Genomic DNA, 12926 nt, shown 5'->3' with positions numbered 1-12926 from the left:
GAAACAACCTCTCTACCTCTCCTCTAAGGTAGAGGCAGGGGCGAATTTATTAAGGGTTTTGGGAGTGGCACGCCACCCGCAAACTTCGACTGAAACTCTATATATAAAGTGTATATATATATATATTAAAAGTGTGAAGACCCTTAGAAAAGTGATTTTGAACTTTTTGCCCTTCATTAAAAGACTGTTATTTAGGCAAAACTGTCTTTTCACTTTTTTTTAATTTATTATTTACTAATTATTTTTATTATATTAACTAGAATCTTAAAATATATGGGACTCCTAAACTATATGGAAAGAAAATTAATTAATATTTTCCTTTGATGAATTAAAAAAATACTCCTAAAATAGAATCCTATTAAGGAAATACTTCTATATATATTGAGATGCACGTTAAAATGTTTATGGTAAAATCTTTAAAAGGAATTAAATTAACGTAAAAAGGAAATTAAAATATTTAAGGAAATACTTCTATATATATTGAGATGCACGTTAAAATGTTTATGGTAAAATCTTTAAAAGGAATTAAATTAACGGGGAAAGGAAAAAAAATATATTTAAGAATTAAAATTTTATATTATTTAAGAAAAGTATGCATGGTAACAAAAAATTCCTATCACTTTTTAAGGTAAGAATTTTAGGAAGCAAATATATTCTCTTTAAAAAAAAATGAATGGAAAGGAAAAAGATTATTGGATTCAAGCAAAAAATATAATATTTAGCACTTCTATATCAATTAAAATTTTACCTTATATAAAAAAGAATATCTATAATTCTATTTAAATAGTATTTTTGATAAATTTTACTAGAAACATACGTATGATTCTTCTACTTCTATGTTTTCTTTTTGTTTTGATTTTGATTGATGATTAATAAGATTTTTCATTCTTGAATTCATTAGGGTTTTCTAGCCTTCTATTGCATGAAAAAAATTTATTTACAACTTAATAAAACAAAAGACGTATGTTTCAATGATTCGGTTATTGTCTAGATTGGTGGACGCTTAACTTTTTAACCCTCAACTTCTTTATTGTTTTTGTCAATGGAGGAATTTTCGTGTGTAAAATTTAAGTTTAATTGTATTATTTTAATATCTATTTTATCGTATTATTTTGTTGTAGTTTACAAGTGCTACATAAATGTTGGTCGGCTTTGAATAATTTTTATAGGTAAAGGTTAGGTTTAATTGTGTTATTTTAAAATCTTTGCTTTGAATTTTTTTTTTGTGCAAAGTTTAGGTTTAGTCGTATTATTTTGATATCTCTATTATCGTATTATTTTATTAGAGTTTACAGGTATTAAATGACTGTTGGGCCTTGAGAAATTTTTTGTGTAAAGGTTAGATTTAATTGTATTATTTCATTGTCTCTATCATCGTAATGTTTTATTGCAATTTACACGTGGTAGATTTTTTTTATAAAGGTTAGGTTTAATTAAATAAAGTTTTCAGCTTTACATATTCACGTTGAATTTAATTATTGTATTCGTCTTTATAATTTAAACACATATCTTATTTAGTGTGATGTTTGAACTCATTAAAGTGAGATACACGCGCGAACCGTGTACAAACTTGCCACCAAAACAACCAAAGTGGTTTGTTGTTCAGGTGGCACAAGGCTGTTAATTTCACCCAACAGACCCAGGTTCGAAACTTGCTGACAACCTGCCTTTTTCGTAAATTTAATCAATCACTACCGTGTAACTCTGAAAAATTTCTTGTTTTATCAAGTTCAGTATTTACTATATAAACGTTAAAAAAAAACTAATCATGTATAAATAGAATTGTTTTTCGTCGAAGGAGATTCAATGAACCTCTTGTCCATAAGTTGGCTCGGATTTATGATTTGGAGTCTCCGATTAATTTAAGCAATGAATCTACTTGGCACTCTGAAACTCCGAATCCTAGATCCGCCTTCGAATAGAGGTTCGAACTACAAATATTTTACCTTCCTCAGATCTCATTTTGTGGGAATAAAATTGTTGTTGTAATACTAAACTATATAATAAGTAGTTATAAAATATATAATAGTGGATATAAAGGTTATTATTTATTACGATGGTGTGAAAAAGAAGGTTGAATAAAAGAAAATGTTGTTAGCTTTGTTTCTTTTTTCAAAATACTTTGACAAGTGATAAAAAGTGTTTGATAAAGTCAAAACAAATAGTATGATCGCTAATATTATTTTATTTTATAATCGTGATGTTTCAGTCAGCTTACGCGTACCTCGATTAAATTCATCAGTGAAAGAAGCGAGCGAAAGTGTTTTTTTTTTAATATAATTGTGGTGGTTGAACCATCTTTCCCGCAGCTCGACTAAAACCATCAATGAAAGGCGCGAGAGAAATTGTTTTTCTATTTATAACTGTAGTCTTCGGATCAGTTTTAGCACATCCTGATTAAATCCATTAGTGAAATGAGCGAGAGATATTGTTGCTGCTTTTTTGTAACCTCGGTGTTCAGGTCAGCTTTAACGCACTTTGACAAAATCTATCGGTGAAAAGAGCGAGAGAAATTGTGTTTTTTTTAATAACCATTATATCCGGGACAATTTTCTCGCACCTCGACTAAATCCATCGGTGAAAGGAGCGAGCGAGATTATGTTGTTTTTAATAATTATGGTGTTCGGACCAACTTTCGCGCACCTCAACTAAATCCATCGGTGAAAGGAGCGAGAGAAATTATTTTTTTATAATCGTGGTATCTGGGTCAGCTTTCGCGCACCTCAACGAAATCCATCAGTGAAAGAAACGAGAGAAATTGTTTTTTTTGTATAACCGTAGTGTTCAAGACAGTTTTCGCACACCTCAACCAAATATACAGGATACCTACCACCTCCAGTGGTGTCTGAACCAGCTTTCGCACACCTCGACTAAATTCACAGGATACCTGTCATCTCCGAACAGCAATAGATATCAGATAACTTAGTCCACCAAGGATATGACAGATGTGAAAAATCACCTAATATTGTTTATCTCTGCTGAGATTCAAATCCGAGATTTGAAGCTCTCAACTCGCTTCATTAACTACTAGGTCACACTCTTAAATGAAAAAGCAAATTGTGAGAAGAAAAAAAAGGTTGAAAAAACAACATTGTTACGTTCTTTGCATCATTTCTTTGTAGAAAAATTGACAAGTGAGAAAAAGTAAAAAGCCAAAAAAAAAGTATGATCACTTAGTTTAGAAAGCAATTTAATTAGTGAGGAAAAAACTTTTGGGAAAAGAAAAAAAAAGTTTCAAACAACATAAATTCCGACAATTTGAAGTTTAATTATAGAAACTTTTAATATTTTATATAATTACTAAAAATTCAGATTTTGAATTTGTCGAGATACATAATTAACTCCCGATACATCCAACGGAGATACATTCTTAATTTTTCTTTGTAAAGATACATAATTATCTCCCGGTATATTTTTTTCGATTTTGAGTCTATTGAAATACATAATACATCCAACGAAGATACATTTTTTCCTTGTAAAGATACATAATTACCTCCCGATATATTCTTTTTTTATTTTGAGTCTTTCGAGATACATGATTAGCTCTACGATACATTCAAGAAAGATACATAATTAGTTGAGATTATTGTAATTACTTTGTAAGAATAGGAATTTGTATAAATGTGGTCAGTTAAGGAGTATGTTTATGTATTTTTTTATTTTTTTTTTATAAATGATCATTCAATTTATTTATTTCTATTTCGTGAAAGGTATATTATTCGAGTAATTTAATGAAATAGTTCGACAATATTTGAAATACATTCGATTTTAAGCTACTCAAAATCTTTTTGGTTGTTTCATATTTTGAAATTGAAATCAATATAATTGAAGTCTAATTTAAGTTACTAATTAATGAGTTATTTTGAAAATATACATAATATCCTATAGGTATTATAATGGAATATAATAAATTTATGACACAAACATGGTAACTGATCTTTGATTTGAAAATTTAAAATCATTATTAACAAATGACATTTTCTTATCTATGGCTAGTTACAAGTATTCACTAAATAAATGAGTTTAATGTTTGTATATATCATTAGTGTTTAATAATTTATTATAGAAAAAAGGGTCAGAAATATACCTAAATTTTGACGAAATTTATTGTAATACGCCTCAACTTTGAGGTCCTATGACCCCCTCGATTATTCATCATTGTATTTCTGTGGCATATATTTATCTGCTGGACCACTTCAGACTCTCACGCGCCCAATGTGTTTGTAACACGCCCAACTTTGCGGGGGTCCTATGACCTCCTTCGATTATTTACTACCGTATTTTTGTCTAGCTGAACCACTTCAAGACTCTTACATGCTCAGTATGCGAGTATTCACGCAGTGGTCCAGCACTTTCCTTTCTCCTGCTATAAAAAAATAAGGTGACTAGGCAGAGACTTTTTAACATGCAAACTTTATAATTTTTAAAATAAAGATAGATAATCTGTTACAACTGTTAGAGTTTGTGACCTGATTTTTTTTTTATCCGGCCCTGAAAAGTTCACGGTGCGATCTATGTTTGTAATTTTTCATGGGGTCTGTGGTGGTAGCGTAATGATCGGGCCGATCGTTGGGGTTGCGGGGGCTTCGCCCTTGGGGTGTGGACTTGTACGTTTTTAGGCCTAGAATTTATAATACGTGTGATTTAGTGGGTCGGTTTTGGACGTTCAAAAAATACGTCATTCTCCTCATTATATTCTCCATCCACTATAGTGAAATTCCTCTGCCTCTGCCCGTGTTTTTTTCCGCAAGGATTTTCACGTAAATCTGTGTGTTCATTTTGTTATTTTTTTTGCTTGTGGTATTATTTATTCTGTCCGATTATAACAACAATATATAAAAAATGACCAAACAATATAAAAATTCATGATGAAATAAATAACCTAAAGTCCTAAATTATATTTATTTCCAAGAAACATGCAAAAAAGTTATAAAGAGGTTATCAAGAAACATAATATAGTGGGAAGGAGCATTTGGTAATATTATGTTTGTTCATGTTCATCCTTTGTGATGCATAATGATGCAAAGCTTATAATTAATTAAATATAATGACTAATGAACTTTTAACTTTTTCCACTCTAAGGTACTTTTCTTTATTAATATGATAAGACTTTCTTAATTTTTATTTATTTATTTTAAATAATATCAGTGATGTTCGAGTCAATTTATGTAACTAGATATTCATACATATTTAATGAATTTTTCTAATTCAAACACAAAATATTAAATAAAAATTATCAAATTTATTATGTGGTGGAATTGACCTCTTATTTGTCATTTTCTTTTGGAGCTTTAGTTGATTGTTAGGTCACACCCTCAAATTTATCAAAAAAGCAATTCTAATTTTGATAAATGGTCACAATACTTTACTATATGGTCCAGAGTACCACTTGATGGATTTTTACTTTTATTTTTATTTTTTTATTTGCTTTATTCATAAATTCTCACATGTAAATACATTAGATTGCTTATATATGGAATAATAAGGGTGTGTTTGATGTGGTGGAAAACATTTTAAAATCAAATTGGTCCCTAGTTAGGTTGAGGGTGTGTTGGATGGTTTTAGGCGGCATAGAGGTAAGTCGAAGAAATATTGAAGAAAGGTAATTAGGCATGGCATAAAACAGTTACAGCTTACGGAGAACAGGACTCTTGATAGGAATGTGTGAAGGACGCGAATTAGGACAGATGGTTAGTAGGTAGGAGTACGTCCGTAATAGTAGGAAAGAGTGTTCTTGGTGATCGAAGTATATGATTTCGAATAACTAGTTTATAATATTATCATGTGGGTGTCTTGTTTCCTTTATTACCTAGCGGTGTGATATTAATTTTTGTTGTTTGTTTTTATGTTTTTTTTTTTTATTGTTATACTGTTATCTATTCTGAGCCGGGGATTTATCGAAAATAGCCTATCTACTTAATCTGCGGTAGTGGTTGGACTGCGCATACTTCACCCCCCCCCCCCCCCACAACCCCACGTTGTGATCTATCCTGAACCGAAGGTTTATCACTTCGCTCTCTCACACACACACCAACCCCACGCTGTGATCTGTCGTGAGCCGGAGGTCTATCACTTCACACACACACCCCGACTCCAGGTTGTGATCTGTCCTGAGCCGGAGGTCTATCAGAAACAGTCTTTTTACTTTATTTGAAATAGTGAAATAGTGTTATGGACTGCGTACACTTTACACACACCTTCCCCCCACCCCACCCTCACCGACACCCCAGATCCCACTTTGTGAGAATACACTGCTTGTTGTTAATGATGACATAATTCTTGAGCATTTCTTGAATATTTACGTGCAAGTAAAGATGTCTTGCATTGGTACTTGGTATTTGCAGAAAATGATTTGTTACCAGAAAACTTTTGGGTTGATAGATGTGTAAAACACAAAGTACATTTATACATTAAAAGTACTGACAAGAACCAGGTGAATAAAATAAGTATTGAAATCATACTAATCTAATGATGGTTATCATTAGACTGCTTTGCTTTTGGTACCTTTTTATGTAGGAACTAGCAACCAATGTGTCTGATATATTTACTGTACTAATTTTTATTTTTTTTCTTGGTTTTCCATCGGTGTTCGATACCCGCATTGAAGTCTGACTAATCCAAATTCGCACCGCGTAAGACCCCATTCGGGTGGAAGCGCTCCTTACCAAGGATTTTTCCATACCCAAAGCTCAAACCCGAGATCTCTGATTAAAGGAGGAGCAACCTCATCTACTGCACCACATCCTTTGATGGTTACTATACTAAATTTTGTATGTTCCAGACAGTGGCGGAGTCAGAATTTCTATTAAGGGATTTCAAACAAATAACCAAGCACGTTAACAGGATCTAAAAAATAAATGGGTCGAATTTGATTTGAGTGAATTAGACAAAGTTCAACTCTACCTCAACGTGAACAACAAAACGGCAGAAGTTAAAACTTCTTTATTTTGATTGTGTGTTCAAACATACAATCTTTAATTTAAAAAAAAAATAAAAAATTTATACATTTAGAAACTACATAAAAGGTACAATAAGTTATCAGAATTGCATTTTACGTTCAAGTTGTTTATACATTAACATGATAAAACTAATATTATTTTTTTCTTAATTTTAAGGAGAGAAGATGTAAAATATTATAAATCAGTCAAAATAGATAAACAACAAACAAAAGTATATACTATAATTTTGTGGAAAAATAGAAAAAAAGACCCACCATCAAATTAGTAACCATGAAAGTGAGAGAACATAAACCAAAAAGGGGACAAAACGTAAGAGAGCAAGAACATAAGTAAGTAACTAGGGATTTAATCCAAAAACTAATATAAAAGATTGAAAAAAAATGGAGTTATTCAGATTCGGATGCATGCTAAATGAAAAATTCTGCACCTCTTCACCCCTGTACCAAGTTTTAGCCTTGTGTCAAGGGGGTTCAGCACTTAACACATATACGGTAAATCAAAATTTTGACCGTATATATACAGTATAATTTTTCAACAAAGAGGGTTCGGATGAACCCTGAGCTGCATGTAGATCCGCCAGTGGTACCAGACTGTGTTTAGTTAGACCTACATTTGTAGGGTGTTAGTTCTAAGGGGTCATTTGATAGGAGGGATAAGGAATCTTATCCCGAAATTAATTTATTAGAGGAGCTTATCCCATGATTGGTTGGGACAATGCATGGGGGTTGTTTGGTTGGGAAAGGGTTATCCGGGATAATTAATTTCAAAATTAGTTATCCCACCATGTATTTGGTACAACTTATCCCATCACTATGGTGTAAATGGTGAAATAAGTTATCCCGACCTTGACAACCAAGCGCTGCACTAACAATTTTATCCCGAGCCTATTATTTTATCTCGGGACTACTACCAAACGACAGATTAGTTATCCTGGGATTATAGTATTTTTCTTATACCTCCCTAGCTATCCCGAGATAACTTGTTTTCCAACAGAAACAATATTCCTGCAGGACTCACCATATATCCAATCGATCAGCCACATGAATCTTGAATTTGCAATGACTAATGCATTTCAACTTCACAATTGGTGAAATATCTGGTGCAGTATTTTGGAAGTGACATACTTCCCCCAGATCTTGCGATAGCGGGAGCTTCAGTGCACCGGGCTGCACTATCTTTACGATCCTATAGTCAAACCACTTCCGAGAAGTGTTCGTCTCAAAGAAAGAACATACAATGTGCAAGACAGCTTCAAATTCAGGTCATTTGAGAAATTCAATGACATGGTTTCCAAATATAAAGAAAAAGTACTATAAAAATCGAAATGGAAGGGCGGTAGTTACTTGTGGATGAACACACACTCTCGCCCTATGAACTTCACGATCATATGCACCTTTTTAAGGCGACTCACTGCCTCTAGGAGAACCCCCTGGAGAACCATGATTTTCATAATCACCCGTTGGGCTTCCATCCTCCACTGGGCGTCCGTTGTCCCTATGGATGGGGCTATTGCTGCGACTGCGGCCATTTTCTTCAACAGGGCTCATGTCTCTCGGGTCATCCATTCTAGCGTCATCTTTAGGGCTCCTGCTACGGTCGGAACCATTGGTTGCTCTATCGTCCCTTGGTGATGGCGTACCTCTCTCTTGTGGACTTCTTTCGTCGGGTGAAGGGCTGTGTTTCCTTCCCTTTGATGGAGGTGGTGATGATCTACGATGGCGAGGACTCCTTGATCTTCTCTCTTCATGCTCAATGCTACGGTCCCTCTTCACGGGCGACCTGGATCGGCTGCAAAGAAATCAAACACAATATATAAGATAAGGTGATGGATATAAACTATGTTTTACTACCATAAAATCCAGTTGACATAACAAGAATCTGTTAGTAATCCGGCGAAACAGTAACGCTTTCTTGGTTTAACAACGGTAGCTTTCATAAATTATTCACATAATACATCGATGACAAGACATGCTTACTTATCCCATGGTATTATTTCGACCATGGGCTCAAAACGCAAGGCTAAAGCCATCAATGAAGCGAAAACGAGCAGATTCCAGAAAGCAGGAGCAAAGGGGACCTGTAGCTGCGACCCCTGCTGTAACTACGGCTGCGGCTGCGACTGCGACTTCTGCCACGACTAGGAGATGGCGAGCGGGAATAACTTCGTCCACGTCTGAAATTCAATAACAAATGAAATAACTTAACCATTAAAGCGGACTAGAACATTAAAGCATATACAGGGTGGAAACAAGATGGATACTTCATTTTCCTGGGGCTATTCTGACAGTTTCTTTCTATATGACCTCGATCTCCACAGCGGTAACACTTGTTCTTCCAGTCTCCAGCCTTACAATCTCGAGCCCAATGGCCATCAATTCCACAATTAAAGCAACGACCTGTACCTGGGGGAGGACCTCTGCCGACAAATTCTCGGGATCCACCTGGACCACGAGGCACCTGCAATAAAAGAATAAATTTTAATACGAAAAGGTCAAATAACGACATAAAGATACTGTGTATATTGCAGTTAGGAACACATAACAAATGCAGATTGCGTACACTCACCCCTTTTGCGAACTCCACAATAAGGCGGCTTCCATCAACGTCCCGCCCGTTTAAGCCGTATCTTGCATCATCGGCATCTCGAGGATCACTAAATTCCTAGTTTAGCAGTATATGAAAAACAGAAAGAAGCTTATAGCTCAAATGTATGAGACAAAGATCAGATAATCACACAACAACCCTAAGAAATATAATTAACGAAAAGGCGAAAGAAAAAGGAAGAAAGGACGTACCACAAAAGCATAGTCACGCTTCATATCCACATCACGTACTCTGCGTAAATGGGTTCCAGAAACAGTAAGGCCATCAAGTCATAAGAACCAAAGGGTTGATACTTCGCCCCTCAAAGATGAACTAAACACCACTTTGGGGATTGCGCCCTTTCCATCAAAAAAACACGCAATAACAATATAGAAAGAATCGCCACACTCCGCGAGAATGGGAACCAATTCCACCAAGGGCAACCTCCCACCACAAACCTCCGGGTTGGCAAAAACATAGAAACCTTCATAAACATTATTCGAGTTAAAAAACTAAGACACAGGGAGGTTGCGCTCATACATTTTCAACAAATTCAATTAAAACGGCCAACCCCAAAGACCACCTTACTTCCTAGAACAAAGATTGTGAACTAGTAAAAGCAACATAATTTCTATAAATAATCACTACGTACATCAATCAATTAATCAATGCCTCAATACCGAACAAGCTGAGATCAACTACATGATTCTTTATATTCATTCTACTCTGTTCGGGCGCATTTGATTCCGTTGCCAAAATTAAATCACTAGAAAGTTTAATCTTGGTCCTCTTGGAATTTCAATTTCCAACTACTCAAATTTGATTTACAACAATGTGTCCAATCACCGCATAAAACTAATGAATGGTTAAAAATGACCTCCCGATACCTCTACCTAAATTAAATCAATATAAAAGTTAATCCTGGTCCTTTCGGACTATCAACTTCCAAGTACTCAAATTTGATTTACAACAATGTGTACAATCACTTCATAAAACTAACAAACAGTTAAAAATTACCTCCCGTATCTGCTAAAGACATCCTCCAAGTCTCGAGATCGCGTTCGGGAAGACAAATGTCCAACATATAGGCGTGTACCACCATACCGATCATCATACCTCGGCATCTTCTCTGAAAGAAACTATACAATTAGCTCCTATCCCAAATTATATTATCGCTTAATCTTAAAAAAGAATAGTTCCATTACTTTTTTTTCAAATGAATTTAGCACAAATTCCAGCTCAATAAACATCATACGAAACTAAAACGGAAAAAAACACCTCTTGAATGAATTTATCAAGTCAAGAAACACATATAATCTAAGTTGCACGGACTCTTCATTTTTTATGCCGCACCCGTGTCGGATTCTTCAAAAATACACTAATTTTGGCGAATCCGACACGCATCCATTGACATTTTTGACGAATCCAAGCAACATAGCATATAATACAGAATCTCATCACACTGTGGAATCTTCTTTGAAAGAAACTACCCAATTCACTCCTCCCAAATTATATTATCTTCACTCCTCCCAAATTATATTATCTCTTAATCATAAAAAGGAAAATAGCTCCGTCGCTTCTTTTCAAATGGATTTTGCACAACTAAGCCGGGGGTCTATCGGAAACAGCCTCTCTACATCTGAGATAGTGGTATGGTCAGCGTACACATTACCCTCCCCAAACCCCACTATGTGGGAATACACTAGGTATGTTGTTTTTGTTGTAGAATAGAAGAAAAAAACACGTCTTGAATGAATTTTCCGAGTTGAAAAACACATAAAACTACCCAATAGCTTCTTTCCCAAATTATACTATCTCTTAATCATAAATTAAAAAATATTGCTCCATTACTTTTTTCCAAATGAATTTAGCACAGATTCCAGCTCAATAAAACATCATACGAAACTAAAACATAAAAAAACACCACTTGAATAAATTCGCCGAGTTCACAATCTCATCAAATTACTCAGGGTTAATAGCAACTCCTAGATGAATTATGCATGTGCATATATAGCGACGATGAGTGAAGAAACTACCAAAATAGCTCCTTTCCAAAACTATATCATCCCTTAATAATCGAGGAAAAAAAAAGCGCTCCATTACTTTTCTTCAAATGAATTGAGCACAAATGCCAGCTCATTAAACACCAAACAAAGTTAAAACGACAAAAAAACACACATAACAACAAATTAGCCGAGTCAAAAACACATATAATACAAAATCTCGTCCAAAATTCTCAAAATTAATAGCACTTCCGAGATGAATTATGCACATGCATATATATCGAGGATGAGTGAAGAAACTACCTAATCAGCTCCTTTACAGTGTTACATTATCTCCTAATCATTATAAGAAAAAGACCGATTACTTTTTTTCAAATGAATTTAGTACAAATTTCAGCTCACAAAAATCTCAACTGAAACTAGAACGAAAAAAAGAACTCTTGAATGAGTTTTCCGAGCCAAAAAGCACATATAATACAAAATCTCATCATACCGCAGCATGTTGGCTGAATTATTATTTTCTTTTCAAGTGAATTTAGCACAAATTCAGCTCAATTAAATATCAACCGAAACTAAACCAAAAAAACACGACTCTTGAATAAATTTTCAGACTCAAAAAACACATTTAATACAAAATCTCATCCAAATTACTCAAAATTAATAGCAATTTCTTGATAAATTATGCACACATATCGACAAATTAGCTCCTTTCCAAAATTATACTAACTCTTAATCATACAAAAATTAGCTCCATTACTTTTTTTCAAATTAATTTAGCACAAATTTCAGCTCAATAAAACGTCTAACCAAACTAAAACGAAAAAAAAAAAACTAATGCACAAATAATACAAAATCTCATCCAAATTACTCAAAATTAATAGCAATTTCTCAATAAATTAGCTCCTTTCCAAAATTATATTAACTCTTAATCATACAAAAAAACTATTGCAGAAATAATACAAAATCTCATGCAAAGTTGTCAAAATTAATAGCAATTTCTTGATGATTTATGCACACGCACATATATCGAGGACACTTGAATACAATTTTATCAAAAAAAAAAAAAAAAAGAAGTGACAAAAAACAGTTTGAAAATCGAAAATCGCTTTACCTGTAATAACCCTAGATCCGATTTGTTGAAAAGCAGTGGAGCAATATGTGTAGATGATATTTATAACTAGTGTGTAATGGGCCTCACTGTCCTGGGTTTTTTTTTGTTTTTTTTGACGTTTTGATGGGTGTGGGCTTTTAACTTTGTAAAGTCCATTTTGAGTTCTTCACAATATTGGTTTTTGAAATTAAGTTTTATATTGCAAAAACTCATTTCAGTTTTTTGGTAGGTGGTCTACGGCTGACCCTCTGGCCAAAGAAATTTAGAAAA

At 33.9% G+C, this 12926-nt stretch overlaps 1 protein-coding gene across 1 annotated transcript; it reads right to left on the bottom strand.

Moving 5' to 3' along the window:
* Positions 1–8129: 8129 nt before the first annotated feature.
* On the bottom strand, positions 8130–12776 carry LOC107871345 (serine/arginine-rich splicing factor RS2Z32). The gene is made up of 7 exons (XM_016718254.2): positions 12657–12776; positions 10560–10671; positions 9755–9794; positions 9525–9620; positions 9220–9416; positions 9037–9132; positions 8130–8747 (listed from the first exon to the last, which is right to left on the bottom strand). Exons 2-7 carry the CDS (start codon positions 10664–10666, stop codon positions 8357–8359), a joined length of 927 nt encoding a protein of 308 aa, XP_016573740.2. The 5' UTR covers positions 10667–10671; positions 12657–12776; the 3' UTR covers positions 8130–8356.
* Between the last annotated feature and the right edge of the window lie 150 nt (positions 12777–12926).

This window comes from Capsicum annuum, chromosome 5 (genome assembly GCF_002878395.1).
Source record: "Capsicum annuum cultivar UCD-10X-F1 chromosome 5, UCD10Xv1.1, whole genome shotgun sequence".
NCBI classification, from domain to species: domain Eukaryota; kingdom Viridiplantae; phylum Streptophyta; class Magnoliopsida; order Solanales; family Solanaceae; genus Capsicum; species Capsicum annuum.
The sequence above is the reverse complement of the archived record's forward strand: the minus strand, read 5'-3'. Positions and strand labels throughout refer to the sequence as shown.